This window comes from Equus asinus, chromosome 21, assembly GCF_041296235.1.
Source record: "Equus asinus isolate D_3611 breed Donkey chromosome 21, EquAss-T2T_v2, whole genome shotgun sequence".
In the NCBI taxonomy this organism is placed as follows: Eukaryota; Metazoa; Chordata; class Mammalia; order Perissodactyla; family Equidae; genus Equus; species Equus asinus.
The window spans coordinates 42,347,209-42,364,933 of NC_091810.1; the positions used below are offsets into that span (position 1 = coordinate 42,347,209).

General features: G+C 36.9%; 1 protein-coding gene across 3 annotated transcripts in view; it reads left to right on the top strand.

Annotated features, from left to right (window-relative positions):
• Positions 1-17,725, top strand: part of DENND6A (DENN domain containing 6A) — a 60,954-nt gene extending 43,229 nt beyond the window's left edge. For all 3 annotated transcript variants that reach the window (XM_044753976.2, XM_044753977.2, XM_044753979.2), the window contains 8 exons: positions 9,717-9,782; positions 9,870-9,934; positions 10,764-10,853; positions 12,898-12,951; positions 13,058-13,167; positions 13,369-13,471; positions 14,933-15,007; positions 15,480-17,725. In XM_044753976.2, coding sequence (XP_044609911.1) covers positions 9,717-9,782; positions 9,870-9,934; positions 10,764-10,853; positions 12,898-12,951; positions 13,058-13,167; positions 13,369-13,471; positions 14,933-15,007; positions 15,480-15,611 — 695 coding nt within the window. In that variant the 3' untranslated portion in view covers positions 15,612-17,725. The remainder of the gene's footprint in view (positions 1-9,716; positions 9,783-9,869; positions 9,935-10,763; positions 10,854-12,897; positions 12,952-13,057; positions 13,168-13,368; positions 13,472-14,932; positions 15,008-15,479) is intronic.

Consider the following 17,725-nt stretch of genomic DNA (forward strand, 5'->3'; position numbering starts at 1 on the left):
CCTTATGAAATACAGGAAAGAACAAAGGGCTTTACCCTGGCAGTCAGATGTGTGGATCTGAGGCAGAACAGCCCCTCTCAGCCTCAAATTCTTTGTTTGCTGGGAGGATTAAACACAGTGCCTGACTCGTGGCACTTTGTAAATGTCATGGTCCCCTGCCATTTTTCATTAGTGTACTGTCTGATTATTAATAATTCAGAGCTCAGCAGTCACCAGAGTCTTAGCTGTGAGAAGATAGGAAAAGAGGTTTTTTTTGTAAATCTTAATTTAATCTTGACGTTTACTTTCATGGTTTTGTCTTACTAATCTGGACTATTTGATTAATTGTAATATAATAAACTACTGCTTATTGTTTCTTTCTAATGAAAAAAGGCTGTTTGTTGGGGATGTAAGTAGAGGAACTTTCGTGTAAAATCATTGGTAAAGTGGCATGATTGATAAGTCTAACTGTTTAAGAAACCACTGCACTGTTTTCCAGAGTGGCCCACCATTGTGAATTTTTACCAGCAGTATATGAGGCTTCCTATTTCTTCATATCCCTGTCAACATTTGATATTGTCTGTCTTTTTCATTACAGCCGTTGAGTGAGTTTGAATTGGTGGTTTTAATTTGCTTTTCTAGTGACTAGTGTTGTTGAGCATCTTTTCATCTACTTATTAGTTGTTCATTATCCTGTTTGATGAAATGTTGATTTAAATCTTTTGCCTATTTTTAAATCAGGTTATTTGTCTTATTATTTAGTTGTAAGAGATTTTTATGTATTTTGGACACAAGTCTGTTCACAGATATCTGATTTGCAAATATTTTCTCACAGTATGCAGTTTGTGTTTTTGTTTTCTTAATGGTGTCTTTTGAAGCACAAGTGTTTAATATTTTTTCAGTTTTGTGGCGATATAATTGACAAATGGCACTGTATAAGTTTAAGGTGTACAGCATAATGACTTGACTTACATACACTGTGAAATGGTTACCACAATAAGTTCACTTAACATCCATCATCTCATATGGATACAAAAGGAAAAAAGAAAAAGAATGTTTTTTCCTTGCAATGAGAACTCTTAGGATTTACACTCCTAACAACTTTCTTTCTTTTTTTTTTTTGTAGCTTTTATTTTTCCTCCCAAAGCCCCCTGGTACATAGTTGTGTATTTTTAGTTGTGGGTCCTTCTAGTTGTGGCATGTGGGATGCCACCTCAGCATGGCTTGACGAGCAGTGCCATGTCCGCGCCCAGGATCTGAACCGGCGGAAACCCTGGGCCACTGAAGCAGAGCGCTCGAACTTGACCACTTAGCCACGGGGCTGGCCCCTCTTAACAACTTTCAAATATACCATACAGCAGTGTTAACTATAGTCACCATGCTGTACATTACATCTCCAGTACTTATTTATCTTATAACTGGAAGGTTTTTTTTTTTTAAAGATTTTATTTTTTTTCCTTTTTCTCCCCAAGGCCCCCAGTACATAGTTGTATATTCTTCGTTGTGGGTCCTTCTAGTTGTGGCATGTGGGATGCTGCCTCAGCGTGGCTTGATGAGCAGTGCCATGTCCGCGCCCAGGATTCGAACCAATGAAACACTGGGCTGCCTGCAGTGGAGCGAGCGAACTTAACCACTCGGCCACAGGGCCAGCCCCTGGAAGGGTTTTTTTTTTAAAGATTTTTTTTTTTTTTTCCTTTTTCTCCCAAAGCCCCCTGATACATAGTTGTGTATTTTTAGTTATGAGTCCTTCTAGTTGTGGCATGTGGGGTGCTGCCTCAGCATGGCTTGAGGAGCAGTGCCATGTCAGCGCCCAGGATTCGAACCGTCGAAACCCTGGGCCACCGAAGCAGAGCGCACGAACTAACCACTCGGCCACGGGGCCAGCCCCATAATGGAAGTTTGTATGTTTTGACCACCTTCATCCAATTCTCTCACCCATGACCCCCTGGTGACCACGCATTTAATTTTGATGAAGTCTGGCTTATAAATTTTTTTCTTTTATGGCTTGATCTTTTGATGTTTCTAAGAACTCATTGCCTAACCCAAGGTGACAAAGATTTTCTCCTACATTTTCTTCTGAACGTTTTATTGTGTTAACACTTACATTTAGGTCTATGATCCACTTTGAGTTGTTTGTTTTGTGTATGATGTGGATTAAGGGTCTAAAATCATCTTCTTTGCGTGTTGGTATCCACTTGTCTTAGTACCATTTGTTGAAAAGACTATCTTTTTAGCATTGAATTGGTTTGATATCTTTGTGGAAAATCAATTGGCCATAAATGTGAGAGTTTATTTCTGGTCTCTTGTTTCTGTTGCATTGATCTATATGTCTTGTCTTTACACCAAAATAATGTCTTGATTACTGGAGTTTTATAGTGAGTTTTGAAATCAGGTAATGTAAGTCTTCCAACTTTGTTCTTATTTTTCAAAATTGTTTTGGCTATTCTTAGTCTTTTGCATTTCCATATAAATTTTAGGATCAGTTTGTCGATTGCTGTGAAAAATCAGCTGGGATTTTGATAGGGATTGTGTTGAACACATAATCGATTTGGGAGATAATCACTATCTGAAAAATACTGAGTCTTCCATTCTGGGAACTTGGAATGTCTCTCCATTGTTTAGATCTTCTTTAATTTTTCTCAGCAATGTTTTGTAGTTTTTAGTATACAAGTCTAATTATGATGTTAGATATAGGATTTTCGTAGATATCCTTTATCAGATTGAGGAAATGCCTTTCTGTCCCTAGTTTGTTGAGAATGATTATCATGACTTGGCATTGAATTTTGTTAGATGTGTTTTCTGTATCTATGGAGATCATCATGTGGTTTTTCTTCTTTATTGATATGATATTAAATGATTTTTGGATGTTAAACCAACCTTACATTCCTCAGACAAATTCCATTTCGTCATGGTGTATAGTCCTTCTTTAACTTGCTGGGTTTGGTTTGCTAATATTTTTGTTGAGGATTTTTACATCTGTATCCGTGAGGGATATTGGTCTGCAATTTCTTTTCTTGTGACGTCTTGCCAGCTAATATTCTTGCTCTGAGAAACCTCTTCAGGCAGGTGAGGTTAGCATTTAAAAGTAGGACCTTGGACCAAGGGAAGGGAGGGGACAATTTTTCTTTGTTAATTGGCCCTGATCTAACATCTGCTGCCAGTCTTCCTCTTTTTTCCCCCTCCTCATAGCCCTAGTACATAGTTGTGTATGCTAGTTGTAGGTCGTTCTAGTTCTTCTATGTGGGATGCCACTACAGCATGGCTTGATAAGCGGTGTATAGGTCTGTGCCCAGGATCTGAACTGACAAAGCCCGGGCCACTGAAGCTGGGCACGCAAACCTAACCACTCAGCCATGGGGCCGGCCCCCAGGAGGGGACAGTTCTTGAATTTATTTTTCCAGATGGGGATGAGGGCAGATAGGGAATATTAATTACACTTTATTTTAAGCAGCCTACTTTAGAGAAGATATGCTGTGTTCTGATTATTTCTGTCACCAGCTTATTGGGACCATTTTGTCAGGTATCACTTTTCTACAGGAGAGTGATGGTGTTGTATGGAAACATTATGCTTTATAGATCCTTAGTAGTCATTGAGGAGTGGATGCTAGAGATTGTCAGTGTCCTCAGTTTGGTCCTTGTCCAGTTAGTAGAGGCGATACCTTGTGAGCAAAGGCACCAGGGGTGCTTCAGTGATGTTAGGCAAGACGATAGTGTCTGACTGTTTTGGGGACTAGTAGGTCTTATGTAAGCACAGGTCTTAACAGAAGTGCAAAATTTCATTAAGTTTAGTGTGTTTGTGATACTTTTCCCCACTTATCTTAAAAATTGTTTTTATTGTAGTAAAATACATGTAATGTAAAATGTATCTTTTTAACTATTTTTAAAGATTGGCACCTGAGCTAACACCTGTTGCCAAATTTTTTTTTTCTGCTTTTTTCTTCCCAAGTCCCCCTAGTACATAGTTGTATATTCTAGTTGTGGGTCCTTCTGTCTGTGCTCTATGGGACACCGCCTCAGCATGGCCTGACAAGCAGTGCCATGTTCACGCCCAGGATCAGAACCAGCGAAACCCTGGGCTGCCAAAGCGGAGTGCGTGAACTTAACCACTCGGCTGGCCCCTTTTTAACTGTTTTTAAGTGTACAGTTCATGCAGTGGCATTAAGTACATTCACAGTGTTGGGTGAATCACCACTTTCCCTTTCCAGAACTTTGTCATCATCCCAAACAGAAGGGTTTGGATTTAGTTCACCCAAATCCAAAATCCGTTAAACGATAACTCCACATTCCTCCCATCCCCAGCCCCTGGTAACCTCTGTTCTAATTCCTGTGAACTTGACTCTTCTCTGTACTTCATATAAATGGAATTATACAATACTTATCCATTGGTGTCTGGTTTATTTTACTTTGCATCATGTTTTCAAAGTTCATCCATGTTGTAGCATGCATCAAAATTTTATTCCTTTTTTTGAATTGTGATAAAACACACATAACATAAAATTTACCACCTTAATCATTTTTAAAGTGTACAGTGGCATTAATTATATTCACATAGTTGTGCTACCATCACCACCATCCACCCACAGAACTCTTTTCATCTTGCAAAACTGAAACTCTACACCCATTAGACAATAACTCCTTGTTCACTCCCTCCCTACCCCCCCCACAGCCCTTGGCAACCACCTGTCTTTCTGTCGTTATGAATTTCACTCCTCTAGATATCTCCCATTAGTAGAATTCTCCTTTACTTGTCATTTTGTGACTGGCTTATTTCCTTAGTATAATGTCCTTAAGGTTTGTCTGTGTTGTAACATATGTCAGAATTTCCTTCCTTTTTAAGGCTGAATAATATTCCATCGTATGTATATGCCACATTTTATTTACCCATTTATCTGTCAGTAGATTCTTGGTTGCTTCCACCTTTTAGCTATTGCGAATAATAGTTGAATGAACATGGGTGTCCAAATATATATCTCTTTGAGTCCTTGCTTTTTCTTCTTTTGGCTGTATACCCAAAAATAGAATTGCTGTACCATATAGTCATTCTGTGTTTAATTTTTGAGGAGCTACCGTACTGTTTTCATTTTCTGTTCCTGTTAACAGTGCACAAGGTTATCACTTTCTCCACATTCTCGCTCACATTTATTTTCTGTTTTTTTCATGGTTGCCATTCTGACGGGTGTAAGGTGGTATGTAATTGTGGTTTTGATTTGTATTTCCCTAATGATTAGTAATGTTGAACATCTTTTCACATGCTTATTGGTCATCTGTACATCTTCTTTGAAGAAATGTCTTTTCAAGTCCTTTGCCCATTTTTTAATCAAGTTGGTTTCTTTTGTTGTTGTTGAGTTGTAGGAGTTCTTTATATATTCTGGATACTAATTCCTTATCAGATACATATGCTTTATAAATATTTTCTCCCATCCTGTGGGTTATCTTTCACTCTCTTAATACTGTGCTTTGATGCACAAAAGTTCTTAATTTTGATGAAGTCTACTTCATCTATATTTTCTTTTATTGCCTCTGCTTTTGGTATGACATTCATGAAAATCCATTTATCTTTTAATTATGAGTATTGGGTATATATCTTGGGGTGTTTACCTGCTCATTGATCTCTAGATGAGAACGACTGCATATGCTACACAAGTTATAAAACACTTACAGCTTCCCTAAGGATCCTGGCTTTGAAGAGAAGGTCAGTAAAACTGCAGAAAAGGTATGTTCTGCAGGACAAGCAGAGAAGGCACAGCAAAACTGAAATTGATAGCTTTACCAGAAACATATATTTAGTTTGGATTTTTGGTGAGGAAGATTGTCCCTGAGCTAACAGCTGTGCCAGCTTCCCCTGTTTTGTATGTGGGATGCTGCCACAGCATGGCTTGATGAGCGGTGTGTAGGTCTGCACCAGGGATCCAAACCCATGAACCCTGGGCCGCCGAAGTGGAGTGCACAAACTTAACCACTACACCACTGGGCTGGCCCCAAGAAACATACATTTAGTTTTAACCTTGCAGAGGGATCATTCCTCCTGATATAAAAGGATTACTTCTGGTTGTACCTAATTTAAGTTCACCCAAATCTTACTGAGCGAAGGAATGTAATGTTAAGATGATGGTACTTAAGTATTCTTTAAAGAGAAAGTAATTCTACTAGTATGTATTGGATCAAATTATAAACTGATAATTTCTGACCAGAAATTGGGTTTGGTGATTTCACCAAAGGTAAAATATTTGGCCTGAATGTGTAAGATTCTTATTCAAATAGGCAGAGGGGCAGTAATGATGTTTATTAATTTAATAGTGTTAAACCCCTTTCTAATGTGCAGTGTACATAACAAACATTGAATAAGTATTTTTCGTTTTAAAAATTGGCACCTGAGCTAACAGGCCCATCTTTTTTTTTGTTTTTTCCTTCTTTTCCCTGAAGCCCCTCAGTACATAGTTGTATATTGTAGTTGTAGGTCCTTCTGGTTATGCTGTGTGGGACGCCTCCTCAGCAGGGCCTGATGAGCAGTGCCATGTCTGTGCCCAGGATCCGAACCGGCAAAACCCTGGGCCACAGAAGTGGAGCGTGCAAATTTAACCACTTGGCCACAGGGCCGGCCCCCTGAATAAGTATTTTTAATTAAAATAAATATCTGTAATTATAGGACTTTAGCTCATTTTCTGGCTTTTTTTCCCCCAGAGCCATCTGACGAGTATCTATTTAAATTTTTTTTTTTGGTAATAGACAATGTATCTTTATAACTAATTTTCTTCACATCTATTATATACTACAGTATAAGAATTATGGTGGCTAGAGTTAGAGTTCAGTATGCGTCTTATACCTAATGAGGTCCACTGAATGAAAGGAGAATTGTGTGAATGAATGTTGCTGTACAAGTTGTGTTCTTGTCTTTTCCCTTTTTAAAAAAACAATTATAGATCCTACAAGTTTTTATTATTACCCAGAACTTATTGAATGCAAGGAGTATCTGAAACCTACTGCTCAGTTATTCTCCCCTCTGATATTCGTTTCCTTTTGCACAGTGAATTTCAGAAAATAATATGTTAATACACAGCTTTGGTACATGGAGGAGCTGAAAGTCCTTTGTGACTTGGAGCAGAGGGAAACAGAAAATAAGGACAGAAATACTTAGATTGATTGAAACCATTATAGTTTTGACACATGATATTCTTCAGGTTCTTGGAGTCAGAAGCAGATAAATGACTTGAATTTAGTTATCTGTATAGTTAAATGTGTAAAATTTTAAAAAATTGTGCATTTACTAAGGGGAAAAAATTTTACAAATCTTGTGGTAAAAATCTACTCTGAAATCTGGAAAGCAAAACTACAAGGTAAGGTTCAAGATGAGAGAGACATTCTCATGGAATTAGTGCATGGGAATGGATAGAATACAATGACAAAGTAAAAACTGTGTGCTGATGAATCAAAAACATTTCAGAGTGTTTCTGGACTGTGTCCTGTTCCCTCTCAGTCTGTCCTAAAAGCTTCTTGGTTTTCTCTCCTTCACAGAGCTCCAGTAGCTCCCTCTCTTCTCTGTCCTTGCTGCACATGCCTTACTTCACGTTCTCTTTCTACCCAGGAACAATACTTTACAAAGCATATATTTTATCCTCTAGTATTTTCTCTCTTTCACTTCAGCCTCCTTTGTGCAGCACAGCAGCCCTGCTCAGGAGTCCCGTCCATCTGTGGCTCAGGCCTGTGGTTGTGGCATACACTGTCACCACCTGGTGGCAGTGAGTGTGTTAAATGCAGATTTGATCCTGTTATCTTATCATCCTCATCCACAACCCCCTATGCCCATGCTTTCAGTCTCTGTTACCGTATAGGTCAGACATCTTTATAGTTCCTCTTGGTCTGACCCTTGAATACCTCTCTAGCTTCATCTCCTGCCCCTTTTAGCATGCTCTCCATTCCTGCGTTTGTAGTGTAGTGGTTAAGAGTGATGGCTCTGGAGTTGGACTGCCTTATTTCAGATCCTGGTTCAAGCATGTTATCTGTGTGTCCTTGGACAAGTCTTTCCCCTGTGTCTAGTTATGACAGAGCCTAACAACCTGTCTGAATGGGGTATTGACCAAACAGAATGGATGATGGCAGTAAACAGCTGGAACTGGTGCATACCAGGTGAATATCAGTTTTGTCCATGCCTTAGTTTCTTCATCTGTGAGATGGTCATGATGAAACATACCTTTATTGTGAAGATTAAATGTGAAAATTTTTGCAGTGTTCTTAGACCACACACTGGCACAGATACATATTGAATAAATGGTGACTGTTACAGTCCTTACCATTATTTACAACTCTTTAAGCAACATACTCTTGATGCTTCTAGATTTAACTCTTTATCTAAAAGGTCCTTTTCCTGTGGATAACTTTTTATTTCTCCTATAAGACTGCTTAAATATCACTTCCTTTAAGAATCCTCAGTAATGTTTCCACTCCTTTTTGGCCAGGATACCCTTCTCTGTCTCCACAGTATCTTCGTAATTCTATCCCAGCACATAGCCTTCTGTATTGTCATTTGTCTCTATTTGTCTTACTTCACCATTAGATTGTGAGCTTCTTAATACCAGGAATTAGTTGTTTTATTCTTTTGTACTTAGTGTCTTGCATTCACTAATATTTAGTGAATCAATGAAAAAATAAGTCTGTGTATCCATGATATTGACTTCTTTAACAAATGTCTGTTTAAAATTATTATTGGGACAATTGATAAAATTGGAGTGTTGACTGTATTATTCTGCAACTTTTCTGTAAGATTGAAATTATTTCAAAGTGAAAAGTTTATAAAAATATCTGTTTTAGCATAGTACATGCTCTTAATTTTTTTTTTAACAATATAGGATTGGAAGTGAAAATACTCTGTGTTCCCATAGTTCTACTTCCATAGATAACTGTAGTTAGTACTTGGATCTATGTAATGATTTAAACAAAAATGTTTTGTAAATTCAGAGGCTTGAATTAGATAACTCTAGATTGTTAGGTTCTCTTATGCAGAGAGACGGAGGATAGGGAAAGGAAAAGAGAAAGGAAGTCTATTAAATTTAGTGTGCTTATGACACTTTTAATTGTTTACCTTGAGGCATTTTTCTGCCACTTAGAAGGGTTGTTTAGATTGTAGCTTTTCTTGACCTCAAGACCAGAACAACTGCATATGCTCTACAGGTTGTTGGTCGCAGCCCTGCTCAGGAGTTCTGTCTGTCTGTGGCTCAGACCTGTGGTTAGGGCGTACACTGTCACTACTTGGTGACAGTGTAAGTTCCTACAATGCAAAAGCAGAATTTGGGGAGCTGTCAGAAGAAAACCTTTAAATACTACATCTGCATACTAATTTAGGGGTTACTTTCACTTCCATTTAAAGGGTATTTTATTCATATTGGGCGCATAAATTTTCAAGTTCGTGTGTTTGGCACAAAGATATTAAATTACAGATTGAGTGATGAAAAGGAAAACTTTTAAGTAATGGTATATATTAATGAGAGGTTAAATACCCATTTTTAATATAATTTATACAAATTGTTTCTATAATGCTATAATAATCTAGTGTTCCTTTTATCCAGTTTTAAAGTACCAGGAATAAACTCTTGAATATTAATTGATATTAAGAAGAATACTTCAACTACAACATTCCCTGACTAAGAAATAAAGAGTCAATGGATTATTAGTCTTATTAAATTCCAGTTTCGTGATATGTGAAATTCAAATAACTATAAGAATCTTTGTGGTGTTTTCTTCAGGTGAAATTCCTAAGCAGGTTAAAGTGAAAAAATTGAAGAACCTAAAGACTCTGGATTCTAAACCTGGTATTCACTTTTATGAATTTTTAAATATTTACTTAAATGGGTACTTGGGTCTTACTGTTTACCTTATTTTCTTATTTTTTTCCTTAGGAGTTTATACTTCTTATAAGCCATATCTAAATAGAGATGAAGAGATCATAAAACAATTACAGAAGGTGATTGCTTATATTATTAATTTAAATTTCCTTGTTCAGGTATGCAATATCCAGTTAGGCCATATGTGCTTTCTGTATAATAATATGAAATAAGGTCTCTTTTTTGAACCAAAGCTTCATGAAAATCAAGAGACTAAAGTAGCAGCAATTATGGACTTGTAATATGGGGCTGCAGCTACAAACTAGTGCCAATCTTCCTAGAAACTTGGGAGATAGAGTAAAAAATCATGGACTCTATATGAGATAGCATCTAACAGTAGGGGATAGTTAGCATTTTGTTAAAAATATAAATAGTATTAATACACTAAATATGAAATAAAGATAGTCTTCGTTGTGAACTGATACTTTTAAGTATGGGATGAATGTCTTATGTTTTGCTCTGAGGATTCTTTTCACAGGATATTGCACAATAAACTTCAGATTAAATTACTTCAAAATCAAGTTCTAGGGGTTTTCTTTCTTTTAAAGATTGGCACCTGAGCTAACAACTGTTGCCAATCTTCCTTTTTTTTTTCCTGCTTTTTTCTCCCCAAATCCCCCCAGTACATAGTTGTATATTCTAGTTGTGGGTCCTTCTGGTTGTGGCATGTGGGACGCCACCTCAACATGGCCTAATGAGCGGTGCCATGTCCGTGCCCAGGATCCGAACCCTGGGCCACCGAAGTGGAGCACACGAACTTAACCACTCGGCCACGGGGCCGCCCCACTAGGTTTTTTTAATATCAAGTAAAAATACATATATTTATGTATCAGCTGAACTTCTCTAATTATCCTTTGTTTTATATTCCCTGACACTAGAACATAGGTTCTCATTGTTTCCTCTTTTAAGGGTGTACAGCAGAAACGTCCTTCTGAAGCTCAAAGTGTTATTCTCCGACGCTATTTTTTGGAACTGACACAAAGCTTCATCATTCCGTTAGTAAGTTAACACATATATTTGCTTAATTTAATGATTTCTTGAAGGATATATGAATGTTTTTCCCATTGACCGAAACCTTTTCTTCAGTTGTGTTTGGCCTGCTCGTGTGTTCAGAGATTAAAGTTAGAGCCCTTTGCAAGAGACCTAGACTCTTTGTTCTGGTATTAACTGTGTAACTTTGGGAAGTCACTTCCTCTCTCTGACCTTCACTTTCTTTAACTGTAAAATGTGGCTAATTCTGCTTTTCTTAAATACCTTTCACGGTGGTTGTAAATCTTAATTGAGATAATTGTTGTGAAATATTATGTAATTATTGCATTTTGTACCTTAAAAGAAGTTTACCCTGGGGCTTCTTTCTCTGATGTTATTTTCTTGAGCACAATTTTATATAATATCAGTGAGACTGTAGCTCCATGATGACAGGGACCTTATCTATTCATTATCTTTTCTTCTGTCTGGCGTATGGTAGCACTTAGTAAATATTTATGGAATAAGTGACTAAATGATACGGTTTTCTATGAAATTTAGTGGAATCTCATATTAAAATACTAAAAGATAACTCACAGTATCAGGCAGTACCATGATATAGTCCTAGTCTGGAGACTGTATCAGAGAGATTCCGTGTGGTTATTAATGTAATCTATATAAACTATATGGGGGCAACCTAGAGATGTTTGCCATTATATTTTGGGCAGAAATAGTCTTTCTTGATCTGTGAATGTCAGTTTATTTTGTTCCATTTAAATCTGTTTAAGTAAATGAACTTTACGGTAGCGCTTAAGAGCATGAGCTGAAGTCATTTAAACCTGAATTCAAGTTCCAGCTGGGTGACCTTGGTTAGTTACTTAGCCTTTCGAAGCCTTGGTTTCCCAGTGACACCTGCCACATAGGATGGTTGCAAGGATTAAGAGATGATGCATATAAAATGTTGAGTACATTTTCTGGTACGTAGTTATTCAATAAGGTTAATTATTATTAAAAATATAGTCTCTTGGATCAAAAAATGGGCTGGAGACATGAACAGACGTTTCTCCAAAGAAGATATACGGATGGCCAATAGGCACATGAAAAGATGTTCATCATCGCTGATCATCAGGGAAATGCAAATCAAAACTACACTAAGATATCACCTTACACCCGTTAGAATGACAAAAATATCTAAAACTAATAGTAACAAATGTTGGAGAGGTTGCGGAGAAAAAGGAACCCTCATACACTGCTGGTGGGAATGCAAACTGGTGCAGCCGCTATGGAAAACAGTATGGAGATTCCTCAAAAAACTAAAAATAGAACTACCATACGACCCAGCTATCCCACTACTGGATATCTACCCAAAGAGCTTGAAGTCAGCAATTCCAAAAGTCCTATGCACCCCAATGTTTATTGCAGCATTATTTACAATAGCCAAGACGTGGAAGCAACCTAAGTGCCCATCAACAGTTGATTGGATAAAGAAGATGTGGTGTGTGTATATATATATATGCACACACACACACACAATGGAATACTACTCAGCCATAAAAAAGAGCAAAATCGTCCCATTTGCAACAACATGGTTAGACCTTGAGGGAATTATGTTAAGTGAAATAAGCCAGTTAGAGAAGGACAATCTCTGTATGACTCCACTCATATGAGGAATTTAAAAATGTAGACAAAGAGAACAGATTAGTGGCTACCAGGGGAAAGGTGGGGTCGGGGGTGGGCACAAATGGTGAAGTGGTGCACCTGCAACACGACTGACAAACATTAATGTACAACTGAAATTTCACAAGATTATAACCTATCATTAACTCAATGAAAAAAATATATAGTGTCTTGGATTATCTAAGATTTAGTTAAATTTTTATTGAAAGTCTGACTTCTCAATTCAATCTAAATTCAGCTATATCTATGTGGGGAGTTTATATCATTGTTGATGTACACTGAAAGAGCATACAATGAAAAACTTGGAAACCCATTTCATTTAAGTAGGTTTGTTTAAATGTTTTTGAAGACTCTGGGTGAAGACACCTAACTTTGATTGTTTTTTTTTTCTTGATTTTAGGAAAGATATGTGGCAAGCTTGATGCCTTTACAGAAAAGTATTTCTCCATGGAAGGTATAAATATATTCAATTAAATTCCTATTTGAGTTCTCTAACTATAATTGACTTCTGTGAATATATCCATTTCTAATTTTTAAATACAGTATGTCCTGTTTTCTAGAGTCCACCCCAATTAAGACAGTTCCTTCCGGAAGAATTTATGAAAACACTTGAGAAAACAGGACCTCAGCTGACCTCTCGAATAAAAGGTGATTGGATTGGACTTTACAGGTTAGTGTTTTTTTTTTCCTTTCTCACTCATCTGTAGAGCTTTATTTAAAAACAAAACAAAAGAAAAAACTGGACTTAAACTTAGGCTTTTTTTAAAAAGTCCGTTGTTTCACGTGGTTCTCTGAGCTAGAGGTAAGAAAGGTATTGAGGAAAGGAAATAAGTCATAATCAAACTTTGCTGTTTTTAAATTTATTTTTAAGGCATTTTCTAAAATCTCCAAATTTTGATGGTTGGTTCAAGACCCGGCGGAAGGAAATGACCCAGAAATTGGAGGCACTCCATCTAGAAGCTCTTTGTGAAGAGGTTAGAGAACAGTATGTTTGTGTGATGATTAATAACTTGAAAATAAAGACAAAATTATCCTTAGAGGTTAGAAGATTATACTCATATCCACTACTTATAAATAGTCATAGCTAACTTTTCTGGATCATGTGGTATGTGCCAAGGATGGGATAGGTGCTCTGTATAGATGATGTCTTTTAATCTTCACAGCAATTCATGGTAGTAGGTGTGTTATGATCTGCATTATGGGACATCTGGGATTATAAGTTAAGTGATTTGCTTCAGATCACATCACTGCTAAGTAGAGGAGCCGGCAGTGAGCTAGCCACTTGCACTGGCTCGTGAGAGCTCACTGTGTCCATCTTTTCCCAACTGTGCGTTCAGTGATCTCAGGTTGGTAGCTTAAAATCAGCTACAGTGGGGGGCTGGCCCCGTGGCCGAGTGGTTAAGTTCGCGCGCTCCGCTGCAGGCAGCCCAGTGTTTCGTTAGTTCGAATCCTGGGCGCTGACGTGGCACTGCTCATCAGACCACGCTGAGGCAGCGTCCCACATGCCACAACTAGAAGAACCCACAACGAAGAATACACAACTATGTACCAGGGGGCTTTGGGGAGAAAAAGGAAAAAATAAAATCTTTAAAAAAAAAAAAAAAAAAATCAGCTACAGTGGGAGTATTATACCACAGAAATGCTACAAACCAGAGACTTTCCTGGAGAACCGGTAGTTGAATATTTACCAACGTACCGCTGGATGGAGTCAGGATTCCAGTCTGAGCAGTCTAACTGCACATCTTTTCCAGTATGCCTTATTCACCTTTTCCAGTTACCATTAACAATTTTTTTCTGTATTTGGACTGACTTTTTATACTTTATAATTTGTTACCAGGCTATTTTAAATTAAGCTACTTGTGGAAATATAAAGGATAGTCTCATTTTCATTTCTGTTTAGCTTGAGATGGGCTAACCTCATTGTTAACTTTCTAACCATAAACTGCTAGTGACTGTGATTTTGAGAGAAGGAATACGATGAAAGCAACCACAGATAAGCCCAAGGAAAGCTTATTTGAAGATGCAAAGTTTCCATCCAGTAATATGTTCATGTTCCTTGTTATCTTGATTTGTTAGCTAATGTTCCTTATAAATTAAAGAACTCACTACTTGGGGTGGGGGTTAGTATTGTACTTTGAATTGCAATTTTGTTTTTCTTGATTGATCTAAAAGGGCCATCTCAGAAAGGAATTTCTTACATTTTATTTTACTTTCAAATATTAGACAATGGTTCTGGCCAATATCGAAAATTATCTAATTAACATTGTTAGAGTAGTATGTATAGAATTATTCTTGTACTGTAATGCTATAACTAGGTTAAATACCCTGTTCTTTTCCTTCCTGTCCTTCCTTCTAAGTAGCCTCGCCTATTGAAATACAGGAGTTTGAAAATTATTTTGAGTATTTACTGATTTGGGATTTGTTTATTCTTCTAGGACTTACTTCTCTGGACCCAGAAACACACAGAAGTAGAAACAGTAGACCTTGTATTGAAGCTGAAAAATAAGCTGGTATGTAGCCAAAACAGCCAAAGATCTGTGAAGATATTTTCCTCATATTTGAGGTGGCAGTCCATGATGTATCACAGAGGTAGCTTTTTAAATGAGAGGACTTGAGATTGGTCAATTGATGGTAGATCTGACTGAAAATACTTGGTCACCCAAGCAGATCATAGATGCCATATTATTTCAGAAGTATTTACGTGGAGTCTAATGAGCTCTACAAAAAACATTGTCAGTTATATTTAATACTACATGGTATGTGTAGGTATTATCTGTTAATTTACATAGAAATTTTTTTATTGAACTCCACATTATATGGTTTAAATGGCATGTTCTTTGCTTTTTTACAGTTTCTGTAAATTCTGGTCTGAGTCTGAAGTTTCCAAATCATTGGACCATTGAAACTGTTTATTTAGAGAATAAAATGTATTAATATAGACTCAGAGGATAACTTAAATGCTTCCAAATATTCTTTATGTAGTTGCAGGCGGATCGAGAGCATTTACCCGTGAAACCTGACACTATGGAAAAGTTACGGACACACATAGATGCAATTATCTTAGCGTTGCCAGAGGACCTACAAGGCATACTGCTCAAAACGGGCATGACGTGATATTTGCCAGGATATTCCAGCCAAAAAGGATTGTGCACCATGAAGCATACTGACATCTCAACAAGACGCACAAAGAGATCTCTCAGAGTGGAAAATAGCCGTGAATCCTGGCTACAGGGTGGAAAGACTGTACTGTATAAACAAACCTTTTTAGTGCATTATTTTTAAAAATAGATATCTGTGGTGGTTCCACTTTAATACTGAAACACCGAAAGGCATTTCTATATTTTTAATCATGTTCTAAAGTGCTCTTATGAGAGACCTGTGGGGCCATCAGTGTAAGTGATTCCAAACTGCAGTGCTGGCATTGCAGATATTTTTTTAAATTGGTGCTGCTTTGCCCAATCATGTTAAAAACTCAGGGGGATATAAAAATAACATTCACACTGGCTAATCTTCGTAAGCAGAAGGAGAAGACTGAACTGTCCAATTGTAATTAGAAGTAATTATTGCTTTTGTAGTGCCTTCCATTGTCCTATATGTTTCACAAAGCCCAGCTGCTAGTCTTGAAGCTTTTTCTTAACTTGATTGTGATAGTAATTTTATGAGGCATTCTTTTAAGTAACCATTGCTTAAAAATATGTTTCTTGCCTCCCACTGTGTTTATTAGTAGTGGCATGGTGTTTTGTTTTTTCTTCAGTTGTCATGTAGGTTTCATTTCATTATTTCTGTACCATTTTCAAATTTAATCTTATCAGTTTGTCCAAAGGCAAGATGGCATCTAGTATTAATTATGGAAGAATTTATTTCGTGTTACCTTTTACTAATTGGGCCTGTTTAAGTTAATTAGCTTGGATGTCTTTCAAAGACATTCTAATTATAAACCTCATAATCAGCTATTTTTTAAACCGAACTATTCTTATTTCAAAGGCATTCATAAACCTTTTATGTGATAGTCATTTGAGTGATTATAAGATTGATTTCCAGCATTATTTGTTTGGTAGGGTTTTTTCTCCCAAATTAATATTTCTCAGAACACTTTCCCTACTGTTGTTTGACATGGGAACTTTTGCCTGAATCATTGTTATAGCTAGTTTTTTGTTGTTGTTTTTGTTTGTTTCTGTTTTGTTTAATCTATTCTACCTTGCCAAAAATGGAAGATTGTGGTTTGGTAGAGTAAGATTGTTTGGTGTGTGTTTGAATAGGAGTATCCCACAGAAGCCACTATTTAAAATAGGCACACATGACACAGCATATATGTAAATAGCTGTGTCTTGCATTACCTTCTAAGTAACCAAATTCAGTTGTATGTGTTTGTGAAAGAAACGGCTTCAGAAGCTATCGTTGGTTTTCTGTTAATATAACTCTTAGGGGCGCCCCTGACCCAAGAAAGGCACCTCGTGTCTGTAACTGTGGTCTTATACCCAAGTGTGCCCTTTTCTCATGGATACAGTCTCTTGAAGCATACCTCACAGTCATAGAGAGAATATGGCATTTGAAAGAAATTACTTGCCTTGGGTCATATAAGTTATTTTGTGAAACAACAGTTGTCCTTATGGAAAAGGGGCAACTACTTTTATATGCTAAAGTATTTCATATCTTCCTGGGGAACCTTATTTAGGTATAAATGGTCATCTTATTATTTTTCAAAAAGGTGTATTTTAATAATCTTACAGTTTATATGCAATTTGCGACCAGATTTTGAGTTAGTGTCATATCAAGGATCTTTTAAATTATACCACTACAGGATGTATCATTTCAAGTTTATTTTGCACAGCTAAAGAGTAGCAAAGGATGCCACTTACCATAATAATGGTATCTTCATAGTTACTATATTTAACTAAAACTTAACACCATATCATACTTACTGGTTTATCTATTAATTCCAAATTATGTACCTGTAAAAATAACTGCAAATTTCATTGGGAACCTGAGAAAGACTGACCGGTAACTTAATTTTTGTGTTTTTTTCAGAGTTGTCTTTTTTTTTTGAGGAGATATTGTTAAGATCTAAAACCTGCCACTTAATGTTTATCTGCACCAGCATCCGAAGAGATCACTGCTTTCAGGGTGTTACGTAATGCCTACTGCCTTCATTTCAGTGAAAAGAGGTTTTGTGAAGGCATTTATGGTCATTACTGAAAACTGAATTAAAGGCCTTGGATTTTAAAGCA